Consider the following 27398-nt stretch of genomic DNA (forward strand, 5'->3'; position numbering starts at 1 on the left):
AGGAACTCAAAGTAAAGCCGCTGCTCCTCCACATCGAGAGGAGCCAGATGAGGTGGTTCGGGCATCTGGTCAGGATGCCACCCGAACGCCTCCCTAGGGAGGTGTTTAGGGCACGTCCAACCGGTAGGAGGCCACGGGGAAGACCCAGGACACGTTGGGAAGACTATGTCTCCCGGCTGGCCTGGGAACGCCCCGGGATCCCCCGGGAAGAGTTAGACGAAGTGGCTGGGGAGAGGGAAGTCTGGGTTTCCCTGCTTAGGCTGTTGCCCCCGCGACCCGACCTCGGATAAGCGGAAGATGATGGATGGATTAATTAATTTTATAATATTTGCAAATTTATTAAAACCCTTTTGCTCAATACTTTGTTGATGCACCTGTGCCAGAATTTACAGACTCAAGTCTTTTTGAACTTAATGCCACAAACTTGGCACATCTATCTTTGGGCTTTTTGTTCCATTCCTCAAGCTCCATCAGGTTGGATGAGAAGCGTTAGTTTTCATCCAGGATGTCTCTCTACATTGCTGCGTTCATCTTATTCTAGTCAGGTAGGTGACCAAGAACCCTGATGGTCACTCTGTCAGAACTACAGCATTCCTCCGGGAAGGACAACCACGTCTGCTGCGATCCACAGTAGAGTAGTCGGACGGAAGCCATTTCTTACTAAAAAGTTTGCCAAAATGCACCTGAAAAGACTCTCAGACCATGAGGAACCAAATTCTCTGGTCTGATGAGACAAAGATTGAAGACTTTGCCGTGGATGCCAGGCGTCCTGTTTGGAGGAAACCAGGCCCCGCTAAACACCAAGAAATACGGAGGTGGCAGCATCATGCTGTGGGGATGTTTTTTAGCGGCAGGAACTGGGAGACCAGTCAGGATGTAGGGAAAAATGCGATTTTATAGTTTTTTAGTTTTAATACATTTGCTACATTTTGAGAGAAAAAAACGTGTTCACGTCGTCATTATGGAGTATTGCGTTAAGAACTTTAAGGACAAAAATTCATGAGTTCCATTACATCCCTACTTCTTGGATGTACTGTAGTTTTGTATTAAAGTGAGTAAATTGTGTGAGAAGGTGACAGGTACTAAATTTACTGTAAATAGGAACTGACGCCTTGGTGCTCTCATTAGCCTTCACACATTTTTCTCAGTGCGTTTGCAGTTTCTTCAACTTTGCGCTTTACCACTTTTCAAGACAGACTCATCTCACAAGACCATACGCAGTTTTTGGTTCCCAGTAACGAAACAAGACGGAAGATTATCTTTCGTTTTAAGGAGGGGTACTGTGACGGATAAGTCCTGGGCATGACGTTAAAGTGCATCCGGCAATGGAGGCTCCTCTATGGGGTCTTGGGGCACCAGGAGGTTAACCCCTTTACTACTGCTACCCCAGGACGCCCTTGGCAAAGACCTAGTACCTGACCAACCCCTAGCCAGGGATACGGTGAAGACCTCAATGGCGGAGCAGGTGGAAGACAGTAGATGTAAGAATCAATCATCCATCCATCCATCATCTTCCGCTTATCCAAGGTCGGGTCGCGGGGGCAACAGCCTAAGCAGGGAAACCCAGATACAAAGGATTGTGGGTATTTGTTGTGTTGCGTTTATGTTGTGTTACAGTGAGGATGTTCTCCCGAAATGTGTTTTGTCAATCTTGTTTGGTGTGGCTTCACAGCGTGGCGCATATTAGTAAGTTTTACATTTGTTTATATCACAACCATTAGTGTACTCCGTGTCACCCAGTATGCCTTTCAATCTTGTGCGTGTGATTGCGGAAGCTGCACACAGTACCAACAATCGGTTCGTACATGTTGTTGAAGGTGTTAAAGGCAATGGCTTCACAGCACGCCCGTATTCTTGTTATCAGGATGAACGCTATTGGATAGTCGCGAGAACGTCAGCGGTGTGTCACGGATACAAAGGATTGTGGGTGTTTGTTGTGTTGCGTTTATGTTGTGTTACTGTGAGGATGTTCTCCCGAAATGTGTTTTGTCAATCTTGTTTGGTGTGGCTTCACAGCGTGGCGCATATTAGTAAGTGTTAAATTAGTTTATATCACAACCATTAGTGTACTCTGTATCACCCAGTATGCCTTTCAATCTTGTGCCTGTGATTGCGGAAGCTGCACACAGTACCAACAATCGGTTCGTACATGTTGTTGAAGGTGTCAAAGGCAATGGCTTCACAGCACGCCCATATTCTTGTTATCAGGATGAATGCTATTGGATAGTCGCGATAACGTCAGCCGGCTGTCACGGATACAAAGGATTGTGGGTATTTGTTGTGTTGCGTTTATGTTGTGTTACAGTGAGGATGTTCTCCCGAAATGTGTTTGTCAATCTTGTTTGGTGTGGCTTCACAGCGTGGCGCATATTAGTAAGTTTTAAATTTGTTTATATCACAACCATTAGTGTACTCTGTATCACCCAGTATGCCTTTCCATCTTGTGCGTGTGATTGCGGAAGCTGCACACAGTACCAACAATCGGTTCGTACATGTTGTTGAAGGTGTCAAAGGCAATGGCTTCACAGCACGCCCATATTCTTGTTATCAGGATGAACGCTATTGGATAGTCGCGAGAACGTCAGCGGTGTGTCACGGATACAAAGGATTGTGGGTATTTGTTGTGTTGCGTTTATGTTGTGTTACAGTGAGGATGTTCTCCCGAAATGTGTTTGTCAATCTTGTTTGGTGTGGCTTCACAGCGTGGCGCATATTAGTAAGTGTTACATTTGTTTATATCACAACCATCAGTGTACTCCGTATCACCCAGTATGCCTTTCAATCTTGTGCGTGTGATTGCGGAAGCTGCACACAGTACCAACAATCGGTTCGTACATGTTGTTGAAGGTGTCAAAGGCAATGGCTTCACAGCACGCCCATATTCTTGTTATCAGGATGAACGCTATTGGATAGTTGCGAGAACGTCAGCGATGTGTCACGGATACAAAGGATTGTGGGTATTTGTTGTGTTGCATTTATGTTGTGTTACAGTGAGGATGTTCTCCCGAAATGTGTTTGTCAATCTTGTTTGGTGTGGCTTCACAGCGTGGCGCATATTAGTAAGTTTTAAATTTGTTTATATCACAACCATTAGTGTACTCCGTATCACCCAGTATGCCTTTCAATCTTGTGCGTGTGATTGCGGAAGCTGCACACAGTACCAACAATCGGTTCGTACATGTTGTTGAAGGTGTCAAAGGCAATGGCTTCACAGCACGCCCATATTCTTGTTATCAGGATGAACGCTATTGGATAGTCGCGAGAACGTCAGCGGCTCCAATTGACTTCATTACTCTGTGAAACAGGTTTATATAGCTCTGTGAGTGGCAAAGGCGGCCGACATTTGATGTTTTTCAGCGGGCGGGTACGGTCCTGATAAAATGTTGGTTCAGGTGGACGGCAGGTGAATGACGACTTTGGTGATGCGGTTGCGGATGATATAATTGCCTACCCGCGCATCGCTAGTCTGCGCTGTTTCACAGTACGACGGATTCGGAATAGAACCATGGGGATTGTCGGACTGTGGACGGTGGCACCCTGCCGTGGAAATGCAGAGTCCTAACGTCCAGAATTCCTGACACCACGTCGACTTTTACGACTGGACAATGAAACGGGTAGCTGCGGCTACGAAAGTAGCTTACCACCAACAGGTGTGAATGAATGACGGGTTCTCACTGCTCTGTGAGTTTCTGGGGAAAAAGTCCAAATGCTAGCGTGCTAAAGCTACAAACCGTGTGGATTCGGCCAAAGCGCTGACTTTCATCTCCTTCTTCCCCCGCTGAAGTAAGACAGTCTCTTAACGATTTCGCTCTTTATTGGCCGCCGCGATCAATTTGGACTCCCCGGACGCCGTGGAACATTTCGCTCAGGCGGATTGCAGCTGCAAAAGGCTAAAGCTTTACGCTTCACTGAGACCGTGGAGCAGACTCGGGATTTAGGAAGATCAGACGAGGGATGGATTTGTTTTACTATGCACCCAAAAAATGTTTTTTTTTTTTTTTTTAAAGATACCAGTTTAAAGCAGTAAAAGACTTCAATCAATCAATGTTTATTTATATAGCCCCAAATCACAAATGTCTCAAAGGACTGCACAAATCATTACGACTACAACATCCTCGGAAGAACCCACAAAAGGGCAAGGAAAACTCACACCCAGTGGGCAGGGAGAATTCACATCCAGTGGGACGCCAGTGACAATGCTGACTATGAGAAACCTTGGAGAGGACCTCAGATGTGGGCAACCCCCCCCTCTAGGGGACCGAAAGCAATGGATGTCGAGCGGGTCTAACATGATACTGTGAAAGTTCAATCCATAGTGGCTCCAAGACAGCAGTGAGAGTCCCGTCCACAGGAAACCATCTCAAGCGGATCAGCAGCGTAGAGATGTCCCCAACCGATACAGGTGAGCGGTCCATCCTGGGTCCCGACGAGCGGTCCATCCTGGGTCTCGACTCTGGACAGTCAGTACTTCCTCCATGGTCATCGGACCGGACCCCCTCCACAAGGGAGGGGGGGACATAGGAGAAAGAAAAGAAGCGGCAGATCAACTGGTCTAAAAAGGAGGTCTATGAGACAATGCTGACTATGAGAAACCTTGGAGAGGACCTCTGATGTGGGCAACCCCCCCCCTCTAGGGGACCGAAAGCAATGGATGTCGAGCGGGTCTAACATGATACTGTGAAAGTTCAATCCATAGTGGCTCCAAGACAGCAGTGAGAGTCCCGTCCACAGGAAACCATCTCAAGCGGATCAGCAGCGTAGAGATGTCCCCAACCGATACAGGTGAGCGGTCCATCCTGGGTCCCGACGAGCGGTCCATCCTGGGTCTCGACTCTGGACAGTCAGTACTTCATCCATGGTCATCGGACCGGACCCCCTCCACAAGGGAGGGGGGGACATAGGAGAAAGAAAAGAAGCGGCAGATCAACTGGTCTAAAAAGGAGGTCTATGAGACAATGCTGACTATGAGAAACCTTGGAGAGGACCTCATATGTGGGCAACCCCCCTCTAGGGGACCGAAAGCAATGGATGTCGAGCGGGTCTAACATGATACTGTGAAAGTTCAATCCATAGTGGCTCCAACACAGCCGCGAGAGTTCAGTTCAAGCGGATCCAAGACAGCAGCGAGAGTCCCGTCCACAGGAAACCATCTCAAGCGGATCAGCAGCGTAGAGATGTCCCCAACCGATACAGGCGAGCGGTCCATCCTGGGTCCCGACGAGCGGTCCATCCTGGGTCTCGACTCTGGACAGCCGGTACTTCATCCATGGTCATCGGACCGGGGGGGACATAGGAGAAAGAAAAGAAGCGGCAGATCAACTGGTCTAAGAAGGAGGTCTATTTAAAGGCTAGAGTATACAGATGAGTTTTAAGGTGAGCCTTCATCATTTCACCGCACGTTGTTGACGCGCGACGTCATCAGTGCTGGAAGAAGTCCTCACATTGCCCGTCCGAGACCCGAGCCGTCAAAGTCGTGTGACGCCGGCAGAGGCGAGGTCGGTCGGTGCCCGCCGGAGGCGTCATTTGATGCGGCGGACGCCGTGAAGGACTCGGGCTGCATGGAGACAAACGCCTGATGGCACGACCTTCACTCTGAATGGAGGGAAAATATTTTTAGTACAGTCGCACCTCAGTTTGCAAAGTATTTTAAACGTATGAGGAGCCGGGTGACACCCGTTGAAACGTAGAAAAAACACGACCGACCTAAAGTTAAAGCCTTTAAATAGACTCCCTTTTTAGACCAGTTGATCTGCCGTTTCTTTTCTTTTTCTTCTATGTCCCACTCTCCCTTGTGGAGGGGGTCCGGTCCGATCCGGTGGCCATGTACTGCTTGCCTGTGTATCGGCTGGGGACATCTCTGCGATGCTGATCCGCCTCCGCTTGGGATGGTTTCCTGCTGGCTCCGCTGTGAACGGGACTCTCGCTGCTGTGTTGGATCCGCTTTGGACTGGACTCTCGCGACTGTGTTTGATCCATTGTGGATTGAACTTTCACAGTATCATGTTAGACCCGCTCGACATCCATTGCTTTCCTCCTCTCTAAGGTTCTCATAGTCATCATTGTCACCGATGTCCCACTGGGTGTGAGTTTTCCTTGCCCTTATGTGGGCCTACCGAGGATGTCGTGGTGGTTTGTGCAGCCCTTTGAGACACTAGTGATTTAGGGCTATATAAGTAAACATTGATTGATTGATTGATTGATTGAAAGTTAAAGTACCAGTGATTGTCACGCACTAGGTGTGGCGAAATGAACCTCTGCGTTTCACCCATCACCCTCTGGGAGGTGAGGGGAGCAGTGAGCAGCAGCGATGGTCGCGCCCGGGAATAATTTTTGGTGATTTAACCCCCAATTCAAACCCTTTATGCTGAGTGGGTAAAGCAGGGGGTGTCAAACTCAAATACAAAGTGGGCCAAAATTCTAAACGGAACAAAGCCGCGGGCCAAAGTTGAACAACTTAACCTTTTAATAGGGACCCGAACACGTTTTTTTTTTTGTGAATTATATTTATATAGCGCTTTTCTCTAGTGACTCAAAGCGCTTTACAGAGTGAAACCCAATATCTAAGTTACATTTAAACCAGAGTGGGTGGCACTGGGAGCAGGTGGGTAAAGCGTCTTGCCCAAGGACACAACGGCAGTGACTAGGATGGCGGAAGCGGGAATCGAACCTGCGACCCTCAAGTTGCTGGCACGGCCACTCTACCAACCGAGCTATACCGCCCCACAACTTAAACAAGTTGAAAAACTTATTGGAGTGTTACCATTTAGTGGTCAAGTGTACGGAATATGTACTGTACTGTGCAATCTACTAATAAAAGTATCAATCAATCAATCAATCAATAAAAAATAAAAATAAAAATATATATTTTTGCATTGAATATTGAACAAGCAAGGCTTATATAACTTTATAGTGACATGCAAAATCGAGGTTTGTTGGTAGCCGGGGTGTATATTGTAGTGTCCCGGAAGAGTTAGTGCTGCAAGGGGTTCTGGGTGTTTTTTCTGTTGTGTTACAGTGCAGATGTTCTCCCGAAATGTGTTTGTCATTCCTGTTTGGTGTGGGTTCACAGTGTGGTGCACATTTGTAACAGTGTTAAAGTTGTTTATAAGGGGTGTGACCTGTATGACTGTCGACCAAGTAGCGGGGGTGTATATTGTAGTGTCCCGGAAGAGTTAGTGCTGCAAGGGGTTCTGGGTGTTTTTTCTGTTGTGTTACAGTGCAGATGTTCTCCCGAAATGTGTTTGTCATTCTTGTTTGGTGCGGGTTCACAGTGTGGTGCACATTTGTAACAGTGTTAAAGTTGTTTATAAGGGGTGTGACCTGTATGACTGTTGACCAAGTATGCATTGCATTCACTTGTGTGTGTGTGTGTGTAGAATCCGCATATATTACGTGACTGGGCCGGTTGTAGAGGACGCTAAAAGCAGTACCTTTAAGGCACGCCCCCGATATTGTTGTCCGAGTGGAAATCGGGAAAAATTCAGGTTAATGTTTGTCCAGGTAGGTTTTCGGGGAGGGAGGGGGGCACTGAAATTCGGGAGTCTCCTGGGAAAATCGTGAGGGTTGGCAAGTATTAGAATTAGCGGTGAATGCACCGCCGCTGTATAATACCGGCGGGCCAGCTCTAAGGTTAATTTGATATTGTCTCAAGGGCCAAAATGTGAAGTGAATTATATTTATATAGCGCTTTTTCTCTAGCGACTCAAAGCACTTTTACATAGTGAAACCCAATATCTAAGTTACATTCAAACCAGTGTGGGTGGCACTGGGAGCAGGTGGGCAAAGTGTCTTGCCCAAGGACACAACGGCAGTGACTAGGTTGGCAGAAGCGGGAATCGAACCTGAAACCCTCAAGTTGCTGGCACGGCCACTCTACCAACCGAGCTAAACCGTTACATGGCGGGCCAGATTTTGACACCCATGGGGTAAAGAGTCCCATTTATTTTTTTTATCGTCTTTGGTATGACTAGGCCGGCGTTTGAACTCACAACCTACTGATGTCAGGGCGGACTCTCTAGCCCAGGGGTAGGGAACCTATGGCTCTAGAGCCAGATGTGGCTCTTTTGATGACTGCATCTGGCTCTCGGATAAATCTGAGCTGACATTGCTTAACATGATAAGTAACGAATTAATCCACTTGTAATCACAGTGTTAAAAATGATGTTCAAAATATAAAACATTCTCATGCATTTTTAATCCATCCATCTGTTTTCTACCGCACCTGTTCAAGAATTTGCGTTAATGGTAAGAAGTTATTTATTTGTTCTTGGTTAGTGTGGGTTTGTCAGACCACCAAGGATCAACATGAGAGCCTGTTTCAGGGTTACAATATTGTTTTATTTTTCAATAAATCTCTCAGTTGCTTTCCAGCAATTGTATTTTTTCTCTTTCGTTTCCCAACCCCGTCTCTCCTCCTGGCTGCTGCTTATAACAGAGCGACAGGTGATTAGATAACAAGGCCCAGCTGGGCGATCTACGCACCTGTCACTGATTTCGAGGCCGGTCCTGGCCCACCCCAGTTCGCTGCAGGCCAGCAGGCCACGCCCCCTCCACAGTTAGCTCGAGAATAACAATGTTATTACAAAGAATAAGAGACTTATTATACTCTAGAAATGTTGGTCTTACTTAAAAATGCACGCGTTTAGTTTTGTTCGGAGTAAAAAAAAATATATGGCTCTTACGGAAATACATTTTAAAATATTTGCCTTTTTGGCTCTCTCAGCCAAAAAGGTTCCAGACCCCTGCTCTAGCCACTAGGCCACTGAGCAGGTGGCAAGTCAAGGGTTTTTCTTTGTCTTTTTTGTAGAATCATTTCAAAACAGGCCACTAGTGCCCCAAAGTGCACTACCAATTAGAAAACAGGAAGGTAAAAATTAAGGATGTAACGATACCAAAATGTCACGGTACGATATTATCACGGTATTAAGACCACGGTACGTTTGTGGTATGTCCCCCCCAAAAAATGTGTAAAAATGAAGTGGCAGGATATACACAATTGTTGTAATTAAACACACACATAATGCTCAAATGTTCTAATCATATTTATTAGGGGTGTCAAAAATATTTAATTTGAAATTAATTGCGATTCTTATTTGTAATGATGCTTAAACAAACCAAAACATATTAAATCGATTTATTATTTTTTAAATCTATCATATCCAGCCACTCAGGCAAAAAAAAATAAAAAAATAACAATAATAATTAATAGTCGATGTTATTTGTAAAAAGCACTTTACATTAAGTAAACAAAAAAACAAATTAAAATATAATAAATAAAAATAAAAACTAGAACAGCCCAATAGCTAAAACTAGTATGCATACATCTAAAACAAAAAAAAAATACTTTTTAAAAAAAAGAAGGGGTTTTAAGCCTTTTCACAGTCTGTGGTGCCCTCAGGTGGTCAGGGAGAGCGTTCCCTAGACTGGGAGCGGCTGAGCAGAAATCATAAATCATATAATTAAAAAGTATGCTATTTCGAATCGAGATTCAATTCTGAATCGAATCGTTAACCCCAAGAATCGGATGGAATCGATTCTTGTGGTGCCCGGAGATTCACAGCCCTATTATTATTCACTACTGTTTCAAGCAAATAATAGAACATTGTATTACATTTGAGTGTAATGGAAACATCCATTGTAACAAGTTTAAATCAACAATGTTCACTTAAGTTTCTTCCTCAAATGTACATTACAAGAACACTGTTGAGTGTAATATAAACATCCAGTATAACAAGTTCAAATCAAACATTTTCACTTAAGTGTCTTCCTAAACTGTATATTTTAAAAAATATGGTTTAGTGTAATGTAAACATCCAATGTAACAAGTTTAAATCAATAATGTTCACTTAAGTGTCTTCCTAAAATGTATATTATAAGAACAAAGTTGAGTGCAATGTAAACATTCAGTATAACAAGTTTAAATCAATAATGTTCACTTAAGTGTCTTCCTAAAATGTATATTATAGGAACAAAGTTAAGTGCAATGTAAACACTCAGTATAACAAGTTTAAATCAAACATTTTCACTTAAGTGTCTTCCTAAACTGTATATTTTAAAAAATATGGTTGAGTGTAATGTAAACATCCAATGTAACAAGTTTAAATCAATAATGTTCACTTAAGTGTCTTCCTAAAATGTATATTATAAGAACAAAGTTGAGTGCATTGTAAACATCCAGCATAACACGTTTAAATCAATAATGTTCACTTAAGTGTCTTCCTAAAATGTATATTATAGGAACAAAGTTAAGTGCAATGTAAACACTCAGTATAACAAATTTAAATCATAAAATTTTCGCGAAAGTGTCTTCCTAAAATTTATATTTTAAAAATATGGTTAAGTGTAATACAAACATCCAATGTAACAAGTTTAAATCAATAATGTTCACTTAAGTGTCTCCCGAAAATGTATATTATAAGAACACTGTAGAGTGTAATGTAAACATCCAGTATAACATGTTTAAATCAATAATGTTCACTTAAGTGTCTTCCTAAAATGTATATTATAAGAACAAAGTTGAGTGTATTGTAAACATCCAGCATAACAAGTTCAAATCAATAATGTTCACTTAAGTGTCTTCCTAAAATGTATATTATAGGAACAAAGTTAAGTGCAATGTAAACACTCAGTATAACAAGTTTAAATCAAAAATTTTCGCTAAAGTGTCTTCCTAAAATTTATATTTTAAAAATATGGTTAAGTGTAATGTAAACATCCAATGTAACAAGTTTAAATCAATAATGTTCACTTAAGTGTCTTCCTAAAATGTATATTATAAGAACAAAGTTGAGTGCATTGTAAACATTCAGTACAACAAGTTTAAATCAATAATGTTCACTTAAGTGTCTCCCGAAAATGTATATTATAAGAACACTGTTGAGTGTAATGTAAACACCAAGTATAACAGGTTTGAATCAATAATGTTCACTTAAGTGTCTTCCTAAAATGTATATTCTGAAAATACAGTTGAGTGTAATGTAAACATCCAGTATAACAAGTTTAAATCAATAATGTTCACTTAAGTGTCTTCCTAAGATGTATATTATGAGAACAAAGTTGAGTGCATTGTAAACATCCAGCATAACAAGTTTAAATCAATAATGTTCACTTAAGTGTCTTCCTAAAATGTATTTTATAAGAACACTGTTGAGTGTAATGTAAACACCAAGTATAACAGGTTGGAATCAATAATGTTCACTTAAGTGTCTTCCTAAAATGTATATTATAAGAACAAAGTTGAGTGCATTGTAAACATCCAGCATACCAAGTTTAAATCAATAATGTTCACTTAAGTGTCTTCCTAAAATGTATATTATAAGAACAAAGTTAAGTGCAATGTAAACACTCAGTATAACAAGTTCAAATCAAACATTTTCACTTAAGTGTCTTCCTAAACTGTATATTTTAAAAAATATGTTTGAGTGTAATGTAAACATCCAATGTAACAAGTTTAAATCAATAATGTTCACTTAAGTGTCTTCCTAAAATGTATATTATAAGAACAAAGTTAAGTGCAATGTAAACACTCAGTATAACAAGTTTAAATCAAAAATTTTCGCTAAAGTGTCTTCCTAAAATTTATATTTTAAAAATATGGTTAAGTGTAATGTAAACATCCAATGTAACAAGTTTAAATCAATAATGTTCACTTAAGTGTCTTCCTAAAATGTATATTATGAGAATAAAGTTGAGTGCATTGTAGACATCCAGCATAACAAGTTTAAATCAATAATGTTCACTTAAGTGTCTTCCTAAAATTTATATTGTAAGAACACTGTTGAGTGTAATATAAACTCCAAGTATAACAGGTTTAAATCAACAATGTTCACTTAAGTGTCTTCCTAAAATGTTTATTATAAGAACACTGTTGAGTATAATGTAAACATCCAGTGTTACTTGTTTAAATCAACAATTTTCACTTAATTGTGTTCCTAAAATGTATATTATAAGAATAAAGTTGAGTGCAATGTAAACATCCAGCATAACAAGTTTAAATCAAAAATTTTCGCGAAAGTGTCTTCCTAAAATTTATATTTTAAAAATATGGTTGAGTGTAATGTAAACATCCAATGTAACAAGTTTAAATCAATAATGTTCATTTAAGTGTCTTCCTAAAATGTATATTATAAGAACAAAGTTGAGTGCATTGTAAACATTCAGTACAACAAGTTTAAATCAATAATGTTCACTTAAGTGTCTCCCGAAAATGTATATTATAAGAACACTGTTGAGTGTAATGTAAACACTCAGTATAACAGGTTTGAATCAATAATGTTCACTTAAGTGTCTTCCTAAAATTGATATTATAAAAATACAGTTGAGTATAATGTAAACATCGGGTGTAACAAGTTTAAATCAAAATGTTCACTTAAGCTTATATTACAAAAATACAGTAAATCGGCTTTTTAACCTGCACTTTGCCTTCCACCTCTGCGTCTTGGGGTCATGCCGCACCTTTTGCAAAAGTATCTCTATGGTATGAAACTAGTCCCCCAATATGGCTGAATCTACGGATTTTCCGGGCTATAAAGCGCACTGTTAAGCCGCACCCACCGAATTTTAGAAGAAATAATAATTTACATATAATAGCTGCACTGGACTATAAGTTGCAGATATAGACAATTTTGTAAATGTTTACCTTAAATGTTTCCAAACGGTGTAGGTGACACAGCAGTAAAACGGCTCATTAAACAAAACCGAAGTCATCGTCATGGACCCACTATCCACGCAAGCCGGCTCTCCAATCAGCTAAACAGACTCAATAACTCCACGGTTAAGTTTTGGTGAATTTACGAAACTAAAACAATACAAAAAGAATGCCATTGTAAGGTAACAATACAAAGAGACACTTGTTAGCATAGTCGCTAATGCTAATGACGCTAGCATTAACACTCCTACAGACACCACACCTGGGACGGTTTAGTAAGTATAAACAGTTATAGTCACATTGTAAAACTTGCAAACGTTGCTTGGATTGAATGAATGAAAAATCCGTACGAGTAGAAATGCTATGGACGGTTATTCTTCCGGTTCAAGGCACAACACAGGAAGTAGATTGTCAACCAAAAGAAGGACAGTTAAAAATACACACCTTTTCAGTATCCCTGCTAGTGTATTATTAAACTTATTGTTGAATACAAAACATTACAGCCGCTGGCGAAGAAAAATCTATACATTTTCCGCGCCGTTTTTTAGGCCGCAGGGTGCAAAGCATAGGAAACAAACGTCATGTGGAAACGTCCCCTAGGGCACAATGCTCTTTTGCAGCCAAATGCTTGCACGTTGCCATTAAGGCAGTGTTTTTTTTTTTACCTTTTTTGAGCCAAGGCACATTTTGTGCGTTAAAAAAAATTAGGAGGCACACCACCCGCAGAAATCATAATAAAAACAAAACAAAAAAAAACAAAAAGTCGTCGTCGCAATTGTTGGATGCGACTTTAAGGCATAACCAAGCATGCATCAATATAGCTCTTGTCTCCAAGTAGGTGTATTGTCACCCTGACTTATTTGGACTTTTTTTGCTGTCTTCCTGTTTGTAGTGTTTTAGTTCTTCTATTTTGATGTTGTTTTTTTTTCTGGGGGGATGAATGTTGTCTGTCTTTCTGTGTTGGCCCTGCGATGAGGTGGCGACTTGTCCAGGGTGTACCCCGCCTTCCGCCCGATTGTAGCTGAGATAGGCACCAGCGCCCCCCGCGACCCCAAAAGGGAATAAGCGGTAGAAAATGGATGGATGGATGGTATTTTTCTGTAGCATATATAGATATATCCCGCATCTACTTTTGTTTTAGCAATCAAGAATATTTCCGTTTTTTTTTTTTTATCCTTCTTTGTGGGGACATTATTGATTGTCATGTCGTGTTCGGATGTACTTTGTGGACGCCCTCTTTGCTCCGCAGTAAGTCTTTGCTGTCGTCCAGCATTCTCTTTTTGTTTACTTTGCAGCCAGTTCAGTTTTAGTTTCCTCCTGCATAGCCTTCCCTTAGCTTCGATGCCTTTTCTTAGGTGCACTCACTTTTTGGTTTAAGCATTAGACACCTTTTTACCTGCACCCTGCCTCCCGCTGTTTCCGACATCTACAAAGCAATTAGCTACCGGATGCCACCTACTGACATAAAAGAGTATTACACGGTTACTCTGCCGAGCTCTAGACACGCAACAACAACACATCATTTGCGGACTGTAAATACTGGTTTGCGACAAATATTTTTAACCCAAATAGGCAAAATTAGATAATGTCAACGCGGCACAGTGGTTGAAAAACACTGCATTAATGGACATCTTTATCATAAGCACCAGCTTCACGCCGAAAAGTAATTGGCTCCTCGTGTCCAATGTTGCCGTTGAGTCCACACGGCGAGCCTGCGAGACCTACCCCTCTACGTTTACCGGCCGGGTCCATGGCAACGGTCCTCCAAGGCCTCATTACCCACCCGGGTCCCAACCTTTGGCCTTGTTACTTCGGCCATTAGAGACGGCAAATGTTCTCGATGCTGCTGCCATGCTTTTAGTCTTTTTGCAAGCCTGCTGGGAAATAGGGAGTGGGGCCCGTTTTTTTTAAATCATTTCCTACTACCCGCCAAAGGGTGCGTACCAAGTGTACCACATATTCACTCTGACCTCTTCCCAGCTGCATGTTGCCATTAAGGGACATTTTTATCGCAAGGGGTTGAATCACCAAAAATGATAGCCGGGCGTGGCCACCTGCTGCTGCTCACTGCTCCCCCTCACCTCCCAGGGGGTGATCAAAGGTGATGGGTCAAACGCAGGGAATAATTTCGCCACACCTAGTGTGTGTGTGACAATCTTTGGTACTTCAACTTAAACTTGGCGAGGTTGGTAGAAGGTGGGGATCGAACCCAAAAAAAAAAAAGAAATGGCCAAAGTAAAAAAAAACAATGGCACGTCAAGTAACGATCATGTGACCGTCAAAATTCGTACATTTACCATAAAATTCTAATGTCCGAGCTGCCCTTTTTTTTTTTTTATTAATTTTTTTCCTGAAATCTATAGTTATTAAAAGAAGAAATTAGAGATGTCCGATAACATCGAACGTAGGGAGAAGTACATGATATCTACGGCTTTTCACACACACAAGTGAATGCAAGGCATACTTGGTCAACAGCCATACAGGTCACACTGAGCGTGGCCGTATAAACAACTTTAACACTGTTACAAATATGCGCCAGACTGTGAACCCACACCAAACAGCAATGACAAACGCATTTCGGGAGAACATCCGCACTGTAACGCAACATAGACACAACAGAACAAATACCCAGAAGCCCTTGCAGCACTAACTCCTCCGGGACGCTACAATATACACCAAACCCCCACTATTTCCACATTCACCCATTCACACCCACATTCACACACTGATGGCGAGGTTAACCACGAGCCATCAGGAGCAAGGGTGAAGTGTCTTGCTCAAGGACACAACGGACGTGACAATCAGAATCAGAATGGTTTTTATTGCCATTGTCGTCTTGCTATTTTTTTAGGCATTTTTGCATGTTTTTGTTGATGCCAAAAGCCAATTGAATTCGAATTTTTACCGTAGGAAGAAGTACAGAGCGCCTGCCTAATCCCATAATATCTACGGCTTTTCACACACACAAGTGAATGCAAGGCATACTTGGTCAGTAGCCATACAGGTCACACTGAGCGTGGCCGTATAAACAACTTTAACACTGTTACAAATATGCGCCAGACTGTGAACCCACACCAAACAACTATGACAAACGCATTTCGGGAGAACATCCGCACCGTAACGCAACACAGACACAACAGAACAAATACCCAGAACCCCTTGCAGGACTAACTCTTCCGGGACGCTATATTATACCACCGCACTCCGCCGACCCCATCTCCCGAATTCGGAGGTCTCAAAGTTGTGTTTGTGACAATCATTGGTACTTTAACATTTTTATTTGTTTAAACAAAAACAAAAAAAGGAAATGTGTTATACTTGTATAGCGCTTTTCTACCTTCAAGCGCTTTGACACTATTTCCCCATTCACACACACGTGCAAGGCCCTAACCCCGAGCCATCAGGAGCAAGGGTGAAGTGTCTTGCTCAAGGACACAACGGACGTGACAACATTTTTATTGCCATTGTTTGAGAACGGGTTCACAAACTAGGAATTTTTCTTGGTGCAATCAGGCAACATAAAACACAGAATAGGTCGTAAAAAGAGCTGTAACTGAGCTGTCAGATCTTGTTGGTAGAAGGTGGGGATCGAACCAGGAACCCCTCAGGTTGCTTGCACGGCCACTCTCCCAACCAAAAACAATGGCAGCTCAAGTAACCATAATGTGAACGTCAAAATTCGTACATTTACCATAAAATTCTAATGTCCGAGCTGCCCTTTTTTTTTTTCCTGAAATCTATAGTTATTAAAAGAAGAAATGTCCGATAACATCGGACTTAAAATGTAATATCGGAAATTATCGGTATTTGTTTCAAAAAGTAACATTTATGACTTTTTGAAATGCAGCTGTATGGAGTGGGCCACGGACGTAGGGAGAAGTACATGATATCTACGGCTTTTCACACACACAGAAGCGAATGCAAGGCATACTTGGTCAACAGCCATACAGGTCACACTGAGCGTGGCCGTATAAACAACTTTAACACTGTTACACATATGCGCCAGACAGTGAACCCGCACCAAACAACAATGACAAAAACACATTTCGGGAGAACATCCGCACCGTAACGCAACATAGACACAACAGAACAAATACCCAGAAGCCCTTGCAGCACTAACTCCTCCGGGACGCTACAATATACACTTAACCCCCACTATTTCCACATTCACCCATTCACACCCACATTCACACACTGATGGCGGGGGTAACCACGAGCCATCAGGAGCAAGGGTGAAGTGTCTTGCTCAAGGACACAACGGACGTGACAATCAGAATCAGAATGGTTTTTATTGCCATTGTCGTCTTGCTATTTTTTTTAGGCATTTTTGTATGTTTTTGTTGATGCCAAAAGCCAATTGAATTCAAATTTTTACCTGCTCGTCATGTCCTGTCTCTGCACCCTGGGGCGGTTTAGCTCGGTTGGTAGAGTGGCCGTGCCAGCAACCTGAGGGTTCCAGGTTCGATCCCCGCGTCCGCCATCCTAGTCACTGCCGTTGTGTCCTTGGGCAAGACACTTTACCCACCTGCTCCCAGTGCCACCCACACTGGTTTAAATGCAACTTAGATATTGGGTTTCACTACTTAAAGCGCTTTGAGTCACTAGAGAAAAGCGCTATATGAAATATAATTCAATTCCCTTCACTTCACGTGAGGGTTCCGGGTTCGATTCCCGCTCCCGCCATCCTAGTCCCTGCCGTTGTGTCCTTGGGCAAGGCACCTTACCCACCTGCTCCCACCCACACCCACACTGGTTTAAATGCAACTTAGATATTGACTTTGAGTCACCAGAGAAAAGCGCTATATAAATATAATTCACTTCGCATTGTGCGGTAAAAAAAACTCAAGTCGCCAGAGTTTTAGCGTAACACTTATTGTCATTTTTACGGCGTACAATTTGATGGATAACTTACTTTGAAGTCATAAATCAAGCAGATACCAAAAATTCCATAATCTGACATTTTTTTTCCTACACTTTGAACCCTGCGGCTTTTTTTTTATGGATTTTGCTTTGCAGACAACCATAATAAAAATTAGTAAAGAAAAAAAACAACTCTGAGGAGGTTTTATCGTCTATGCTATGGCGCCATCTATTGGACGAGTTCGCTGCCTGCAGGCGCTGCTAGTGTCCTTCCATTTACCGAACGTGCTTTCAACCGGAAGTAGAAGTGCCGTTCGAAAGTATTCTCCACTCGTCACTCCAAGCCACGTTTGGGAGTTTTACAATATAACTAAAACAATTTACTTACTACATCGTCCCATGTGTGACATCTGTCGTAGTGTTTTCATGCATATTTGTACGTGCTATCGTAGTCAAGCTAGCGTCGTTAGCATTAGCTAATATGCTAACACATTTCGAGTGTCTGTGTTAGTATTTTTAACTCACAATGGCTTTCACAATGGCGGTATAGCTCGGTTGGTAGAGTGGCCGTGCCAGCAACTTGAGGGTTGCAGGTTCTATTCCCGCTTCCGCCATCCTAGTTACTGCCGTTGTGTCCTTGGGCAAGACACTTTACCCACCTGCTCCCAGTGCCACCCACACTGGTTTAAATGTAACTTAGATATTGGGTTTCACTATGTAAAGCGCTTTGAGTCACTAGAGAAAAGCGCTATATAAATATAATTCAATTAAAAAAATATATATATATTTCTGTATTGTGTCACTTTCACAAATTCCTCACTGAGGGGGTGGGGTCCCTACATCTGCGGTCCCCTCCAAAGTTTCTCATTGTCATCCCATTGGGTGGAGTTTTTCCTTGCCCTGATGTGGAATCTGAGCCGAGGATAAGACACTCATGATTTAAGGCTACATAAGTAAATATTGTGTGGAGGGGGGCGTGGCCCGCACACCTGCAGTGAGAGCGAGGTGTGCCAGGACCAGTTTCGAGATGAGCACCAGGTGCGTAGATGGCCCACCTGGGCGTGCTTACCTAATTATCTGTCGCCCTGTTAGAGGGGAGTTGATGGTTGAGCACTTTTACTTGAGTAATACATCTCTAAAGTAACAGTACTCTTGGGGCGGTATAGCTCGGTTGGTACAGCGGCCGTGCCGGCAATTTGAGGGTTGCAGGTTCGATCCCAGCTTGCACCATCCTAGTCACTGCCGTTGTGTCCTTGGGCAAGACACTTTACCCACCTGCTCCCAGTGCCACCCAGACTGGTTTTAAATGTAACTTAGATATTGGGTTTCACAATGTAAAGCGTTTTGAGTCACTTGAGAAAAGCGCTATATAAATATAATTCACTTCACGAGCGAGAGCATAAAGACAATTGCTGAAAAGCACAATGATAATGTATTGCAAAATAAAACATTGTTGTAAAACTGGAAGAGCCTGGCATGTCGGTGATTGGGGGTCCGAAGAACCCGTAAGCGCAAGTGTTCCACACTTTGACGCCCAGGTGGGCCATATACGCACCTGTCGCTGATCTCAAAGCCGGTCCTGGCACACCCCGCTTTGCTGCAGGTCCGCAGGCCACGCCCCCCTCCACATATTCATAATTGATTGATTCATTAATCGGAGTGTTCACTCTCGCCCGGGGCGTCAAATGATCTAGAGCTGGTCCTGGATGGCCCGATGGTCCAACAACAGTTGACTTGCGAGTCCAGTCCAGGAAGAGCAACATCACACTCTTGCACCACTTGGAATTGGGATTTACGGATGGCATTAAACGCACCACGGCGGCCGTTCGTCTCTGCCAAAAAAAATGACAGCGGCATCGCCCGGGTTTTTGCAAAATACTCAAAACGGTCCAACACATCGGAGTCGTACAAGCTCAGGAAGAAATATTGTCAAATCAGCACTTTCTGTCTCCTTGGAGGCAGCATTGAGTTTTTGCAGAATGAAGTCTTATTTACAGGAAGTTGACGTTTTGGGGCACAATCAGTGCTTGTCCGCACTCGTTAGGACAGCAGCTGTGCACAGGGACCAGATGCCGACTGGGCTCACAAAGCATCAAACCGCTCCGCTCAGCAACTCGCCTCGTGCGTCGTTTTGGTTCCTCTTGGCTTGTGGATTTAAAAAAAAAAGGTAAAAAAAAGGTAGTTCGGCGCTTCATTGTGAGCCCCAAGGGGACTTTTCTAGAAAGTAACAAAGCTGCTGAGAGGAAACGGTTTCAGAGCGGACAGTTTTTAAAGACTTCAACAATCAGACAAAAATACTATTTAAAGCCTTCCTTTAGCACTTTTTAACCTTTTGAAAAAGTCGAAGATAAAACCACGGCCAGGGTCCAAAATCCGGCCCGCGGGTAGTCCCGAGTAAAAAAAAAAAAAAAAACAGGGCTGTAAAACGGCTGATCAAACAAAACAGAAGCGCAAAAACTCCACGGTGATGTTTTGGTGAATTTTACAAAACTGAAACAATACACAAAGAATCCTGTCGTAAGTTAATAACACTAACAAAGACCCTCGTAAATGTGTTAGCATATTAGCTATCGCTAACGACGCTAGCGTCATTACATCACGATAGCAGGTACAAACATGCATAAAAACACTCAGACAGACGTCACACATGGGACGATTTGGTAATCAATCAATCAATCAATGTTTACTTATATAGCCTTAAATCACTAGTGTCTCAAAAGGCTGCACAAACCACAACACAAACCACTACGACATCCACGGTAGGCCCACATGAGGGCAAGGAAAGCTCACACCCAGTGGGACGTCGGTGACAATGATGACTATGAGAACCTTGGAGAGGAGGAAAGCAATGGATGTCGAGCGGGTCTAACATAATACTGTCAAAGTTCAATCCATAATGGATCCAACACTAAGATCAAACTACGGCCAAGGTCCAAAATCCGACCCGCGGGTAGTCCCGAGTAAAAAAAAAAAAAAAAAACAGGGCTGTAAAACGGCTGATCAAACAAAACAGAAGCGCAAAAACTCCACGGTGATGTTTTGGTGAATTTTACAAAACTGAAACAATACACAAAGAATCCTGTCGTAAGTTAATAACACTAACACAGACCCTCGTAAATGTGTTAGCATATTAGCTATCGCTAACGACGCTAGCGTCATTACATCACGATAGCAGGTACAAACATGCATAAAAACACTCAGACAGACATCACACATGGGACGATTTGGTAATCAATCAATCAATGTTTACTTATATAGCCTTAAATCACTAGTGTCTCAAAGGGCTGCACAAACCACAGCACAAACCACTACGACATCCACGGTAGGCCCACATAAGAGCAAAGAAAACTCACACCCAGTGGGACATCGGTGACAATAATGACCCAGTGGGACGTCGGTGACAATGATGACTATGAGAACCTTGGAGAGGACAAAAGCAATGGATGTCGGGCTGGTCTAACATAATACTGTCAAAGTTCAATTCATAATGGATCCAACACTAAGATCAAACTACGGCCAGGGTCCAAAATCCGACCCGCGGGTAGTCCCGAGTAAAAAAAACCAAAAAAAAAACAGGGCTGTAAAACGGCTGATCAAACAAAACAGAAGTCACGGTCATGGACCAATTAGTAAGTAAGGATTGTTTTAGTTGTATTGTAAAACTCACAAACAGGTTAGAGCAGGGGTCACCAACCTTTTTGCAACCAAGAGCTATTTCTTGGGTACTGATTAATGCGAAGGGCTACCAGTTTGATACACACTTAAATAAATTGCCAGAAATAGCCAATTTGCTCAATTTACCTTTAATAAATAAATCTATGTATATATAAAAAAAATGGGTATTTCTGTCTGTCATTCCGTCGTACATTTTTTTAACTTTTACGGAAGGTTTTTTTGTAGAGAATAAATGATGAAAAAAACACTTAATTGAACGGTTTAAAAGAGGAGAAAACGGGAAAAAAAATAAAACAACATTTTGAAACACAGTTTATCTTCAATTTCGACTCTTTAAAATTCAAAATTCAACCGAAAAAGAGAAAAGAAAAACTAGCTAATTCAAATCTTTTTGAAAAAATTTAAAAATGGAATTTATGGAACATCATTAGAAATTTTTCCTGATTAAGATTAATTTTAGAATTTTGATGACATATTTTAAATAGGTTAAAATCCAATCTGCACTTTGTTAGAATATATAACAAATTGGACCAAGCTATATTTCTAACAAAGACAAATCATTATTTCTTCTACATTTTCCAGAACAAAAATTTTCAAATAAATTCAAAAGACTGTGAAATAAGATTTAAATTTGATTCTAAAGATTTTCTAGATTTCCCAGAATTTTAGTTTTTTTTTAATCATAATAAGTTTGAAGAAATATTTCACAAATATTCTTTGTCGAAAAAACAGAAGCTAAAATGAAGAATTAAATTAAAATGTATTCATTATTCTTTACAATAAAAAACAATTATTTACTTGAACATTGATTTAAATTGTCAGGAAAGAAGAAGGAATTTAAAAGGTAAAAAGGTAAATGTGTTTAAAAATCCTAAAATCCTTTTTAAGGTTGTATTTTTTCTCTAAAATTGTCTTTCTGAAAGTTATAAGAAGCAAAGTAAAAAAAAAAAAAATCAACGAATTTATTTAAACAAGTGAAGACCAAGTCTTTAAAATATTTTCTTGGATTTTCAAATTCTATTTGAGTTTTGTCTCTCTTCTATTTGAGTGTCCGCCCTGAGATCGGTAGGTCCTGAGTTCGAATCCCGGCCGAGTCTCTAAAAATGGGGCCCATAACCTCCCTGCTTGGCACTTCGCATCAAGGGTTGAAATTGGGGCTTAAATCACCCCAAAAATTATTCCCGGGCGTGGCCACCGCTGATGCTCACTGCTCCCCTCACCTTCCAGGGGGTGAAAAACTGGACAGCATTCTGCTTTCGGTAAATTGAAGAAATAAAAACACACTGTAAAAGTCGCCGTCTTGCGGGTCTGCAAATATATGTGCGTCAAAGTAGCCAAGATGTTTTTCGACACACTCATGTTTTATACGTTTCTCCAGGACTTTTCCGCCTCTCTCCCCCCTCCACCCGGCCGCTCACTGTTAAAGACAACAGATGACTGGATTAACACCTGTGAAATCTAATCGGCTGCCAGCTGTGTCTTGCATCAACGGGGCTCGTCCTTAGCACCGTGGACAGCGGCGGTGACCTTTACTCCTGCAAGAGCGCTGGCCACATCGAATACACACACACACCATTTTTAAATTACCGCTTATTCTCTTTGGGGCCGCGTGGGGCGCTAGAGCCTATCTCGGCTACAATCGGGCGGAAGGCGGGTTGCACCCTGGACAAGTCTCCACCTCATCGCAGGGCCAACACAGATAGACAGACAACATTCACACACTAGGGTCAATTTAGTGTTGCCAATCTACCTATAACTGACTTTGAAGTCATAAGTCAAGCAAATACCAAAAATTCCATAATCTGCCATTTTTTTCCTACACTTTGAGCCCCGCGGCTTGTTTATGGATTTTGCTTTGCTGACAACCATGACAAAAACAGAAGAAGAAGAAGAAAAAATAAGGTTTTATCGTCTTTTGGATGAGTTCGCTCACTGCACAATCGGGCGGAAGGCGGGGTACACCCTGGACAAGTCACCACCTCTTCACATGGCCAACACAGATAGACAACATTCACACACTAGGGACCATTTAGTGTTGCCAATCTACCTATAACTGACTTTGAAGTCATAAATCAAGCAGATACCAAAAATTCCATTATATGCCCTTTTTTTCCTACACTTTGAGCCCTGCGGCTTTTTTTTAATGGATTTTGCTTTGCTGACAACCATGATAAAAACAGAAGAAGAAGAAGAAGAAAAAATAAGGTTTTATCGTCTTTTGGACGAGTTCGCTCACTGCACAATCGGGCGGAAGGCGGCGTACACCCTGGACAAGTCACCACCTCATCACAGGGCTAACACAGATAGACAGACAACATTCACACACTAGGGTTGATTTAGTGTTGCCAATCTACCTATAACTGACTTTGAAGTCATAAGTCAAGCAGATACCAAAAATTCCATAATCTGCCATTTTTTTCCTACACTTTGAGCCCTGCGGCTTGTTTATGGATTTTGTTTTGCTGATAAAAACAGAAGAAGAAGAAAAAATCTCTGAGAAGGTTTTATCGTTTTTGCCATGACGCCATCTTTTGCGGCGTACACCCTGGACAAGTCGCCACCTCACCAACCCCTCTTCCACCGTGCTGCCCGCAAATCTAAAAATCCATAAATTAGCCGCGCTGTTTTATAAACCGCAATGTTCAAAGTGTAGGAAAAAAAGTTACATTAAACGACACTCCACCAAAGCCAAAGAATTTGCTCATAATCCAAACTTCCATCCATCCATTTCCTACCGCTTATTCCCTTTTGGGGTCGCGGGGGGCGCTGGAGCCTATCTCAGCTACAATCGGGCGGAAGGCAGTGTACACCCTGGACAAGATGCCACCTCTTCACATGGCCAACACAGATAGACAGACAACATTCACACACTAGGGTCCATTTAGTGTTGCCAATCTACCTATAACTGACTTTGAAGTCATAAATCAAGTAGATACCAAAAATTCCATAATCTGCCATTTTTTTCCTACACTTTGAGCCCTGCGGCTTGTTTATGGATTTAGTTTTGCTGACAACCATGATAAAAACAGAAGAAGAAGTAAAAAAAACTCTGAGAAGGTTTTATGGTCTTTTGGGCGAGTTCGCTCACTGCACAATCGGGCGGAAGGCGGCGTACACCCTGGACAAGTCGCCACCTCACCAACCCCTCTACCACCGTGCTGCCCACAAATCTAAAAATCCATAAATTAGCCGCGCTGTTTTATAAACCGCAATGTTCAAAGTGTAGGGAAAAACAGTTACATTAAACGACGCTCCACCAAAGCCAAAGAATTTGCTCATAATCCAAACTCTTCCATCCATCCATTTTCTACCGCTTATTCCCTTTTGGGGTCGCGGTGGGCGCTGGAGCCTATCTCAGCTACAATCGGGCGGAAGGCAGGGTACACCCTGGACAAGTCGCCACCTCTTCACATGGCCAACACAGATAGACAGACAACATTCACACACTAGGGCCAATTTAGTGTTGCCAATCTACCTATAACTGACTTTGAAGTCATAAATCAAGCAGATACAAAAAATTCCATAATCTGCCATTTTTTTCCTACACTTTGAGCCCTGCGGCTTGTTTATGGATTTTGTTTTGCTGACAACCATGATAAAAACAGAAGAAGAAGTAAAAAAAACTCTGAGAAAGTTTTATCGTCTTTTGGACGAGTTCGCTCACGGCACAATCGGGCGGAAGGCGGGGTACACCCTGGACAAGATGCCACCTCTTCACATGGCCAACACAGACAGACAACATTCACACACTAGGGTCAATTTAGTGTTGCCAATCTACCTATAACTGACTTTGAAGTCATAAATCAAGCAAATACCAAAAATTCCATTATATGCCCTTTTTTTCCTACACTTTGAGCCCTGCGGTTTTTTTTTTATGGATTTTGCTTTGCTGACAACCATGATAAAAACAGAAGAAGAAGAAGAAAAAATAAGGTTTTATCGTCTTTTGGACGAGTTCGCTCACTGCACAATCAGGCGGAAGGCGGGGTACACCCTGGACAAGTCGCCACCTCTTCACATGGCCAACATAGACAGACAACATTCACACACTAGGGCCAATTTAGTGTTGCCAATCTACCTATAACTGACTTTGAAGTCATAAATCAAGCAGATACCAAAAAATTCCATAATTTGCCATTTTTTTCCTACACTTTGAGCCCTGCGGCTTGTTTATGGATTTTGCTTTGCTGATCTTTCTGATGGCGTTAGTCCGGTTTGCTCCTCTCTCTCTCCCTCCTGCAGCCCTGCTCTACGCCACCATCTTCGGCAACGTGACCACCATCTTCCAGCAGATGTACGCCAACACCAACCGCTACCACGAGATGCTCAACAACGTGCGCGACTTCCTCAAGCTCTACCAGGTGCCCAAGGGCCTGAGCGAGCGCGTCATGGACTACATCGTCTCCACCTGGTCCATGTCCAAAGGCATCGACACGGAAAAGGTCAGCGCGTCCGTAATCTTTGTCAAAACCCGACCAGGACTTCCTGTCATGTGACCACCGACAAACGCGCTAATTAGAGTCGTCTTTGTCTGTTGGTCTCGCTTCCCGACTTGTTTGCATCGCCGAGGACCAGAAAGACTGGGATTGTGTGTGCGTGCGGCGGGAACAACCGGCAGTCTGATCCGGGGGCCAATTAGCCGATATTTTGGTCACTTTGGGAGCTTTTACCGGGGACATAATCGCTTGTTTTGGAGCAAACGCGCCGCCGCCGAAGTCGCCAAAGTGCGACTGAGGAGCTAAGATTATATTTAAAGTGTTTCGCTTCCCTGACTTTGTTCTAGCTCTTTAACGAGGCTCCTTTGGGAGGAAGTGGAATGTGTTTTTAATCACCTCGTGAACGCCAAAACTGGGTTTTTGTTTTTAAAGTAGCTAAGGAGTGGAAGAACAAGTTGCCTCCATAATAAATATCACCATATTTATATCAATCGATCAATGTCTCAAAGGGCTGCACAAGACACAAAAACATCCTCGCCTTGGATCCCACATCAGGGCAAGGAAAAACTCAACCCAGTGGGATGACAATGACAAACCTTGGAGGGGACCACAGATGTGAGAGTCCAGTCCATAGTGGATCTAACCTAATATTGTGAGAGTCCAGTCCATAGTGGATCTAACATAATAGTGAAAGTCCAGTCCATAGTGGATCCAACCTAATAGTGAGAGTCCAGTCCATAGTGGATCCAACATAATAGTGAAAGTCCAGTCCATAGTGGATCTAACATAATAGTCAGAGTCCAGTCCATAGTGGATCTAACATAATAGTGAGAGTCCAGTCCATAGTGGATCGAGCATAATAGTTTGAGAGTCCAGTCCATAGTGGATGTAACATAATAGTGAGAGTCCAGTCCATAGTGGATCCAACATAATAGTGAGAGTCCAGTCCATAGTGGATCTAACATAATAGTGAGAGTCCAGTCCATAGTGGATCTAACATAATAGCGAGAATCCAGTCCATAGTGGATCTAACATAATAGAGAGAGTGCAGTCCATAGTGGATCTAACATAATAGAGAGAGTCCAGTCCATAGTGGATCTAACATAATAGTGAGAGTCCAGTCCATAGTGGATCGAGCATAATAGTGAGAGTCCAGTCCATAGTGGATCTAACATAATAGAGAGAGTCCAGTCTATAGTGGATCTAACATAATAGTGAGAGTCCAGTCCATAGTGGATCTAACATAATAGTGAGAGTCCAGTCCATAGTGGATCTAACATAATAGCGAGAGTCCAGTCCATAGTGGATCTAACATAATAGAGAGAGTCCAGTCCATAATAGATGTAACATAATGGTGAGTCCATTTCATAGTGGATCTAACATAATAGTGTGAGAGTCCAGTCCATAGTGGATCTAACATAATAGTGAGAGTACAGTCCATAGTGGATCTAACATAATAGTGAGAGTCCAGTCCATAGTGGATCCAACAAAATAGTGAGAGTCCAGTCCATAGTTTATCTACCATAATAGTGAGAGTCCAGTCCATAGTGGATCTAACATAATAGTGAGAGTCCAGTCCATAGTGAATCTAACATAATAGTGAGAGTCCAGTCCATAGTGGATCTAACATAATAGTGAGAATCCAGTCCATAGTGGATCTAACATAATAGTGAGAGTCCAGCCCATAGTGGATCTAACATAATAGTGACAGTCCAGTCCATAGTGGATCTAACATAATAGTGAGAGTCTAATCCATAGTGGATCTAACATAATCGTGTGAG

The 27398-nt window shown here is 42.3% G+C and overlaps 1 protein-coding gene across 2 annotated transcripts in view; it reads left to right on the forward strand.

The window, feature by feature from the left end:
• kcnh5b (potassium voltage-gated channel, subfamily H (eag-related), member 5b) overlaps positions 1 to 27398 on the forward strand; it is a 211708-nt gene that overhangs the window by 109235 nt on the left and 75075 nt on the right. For both annotated transcript variants that reach the window (XM_061885744.1, XM_061885746.1), the window contains exon 11: positions 25424 to 25623. In XM_061885744.1, coding sequence (XP_061741728.1) covers positions 25424 to 25623 — 200 coding nt within the window. The remainder of the gene's footprint in view (positions 1 to 25423; positions 25624 to 27398) is intronic.

The sequence above is a fragment of the Nerophis ophidion genome, linkage group LG24, assembly GCF_033978795.1.
Source record: "Nerophis ophidion isolate RoL-2023_Sa linkage group LG24, RoL_Noph_v1.0, whole genome shotgun sequence".
NCBI classification, from domain to species: Eukaryota; Metazoa; Chordata; class Actinopteri; order Syngnathiformes; family Syngnathidae; genus Nerophis; species Nerophis ophidion.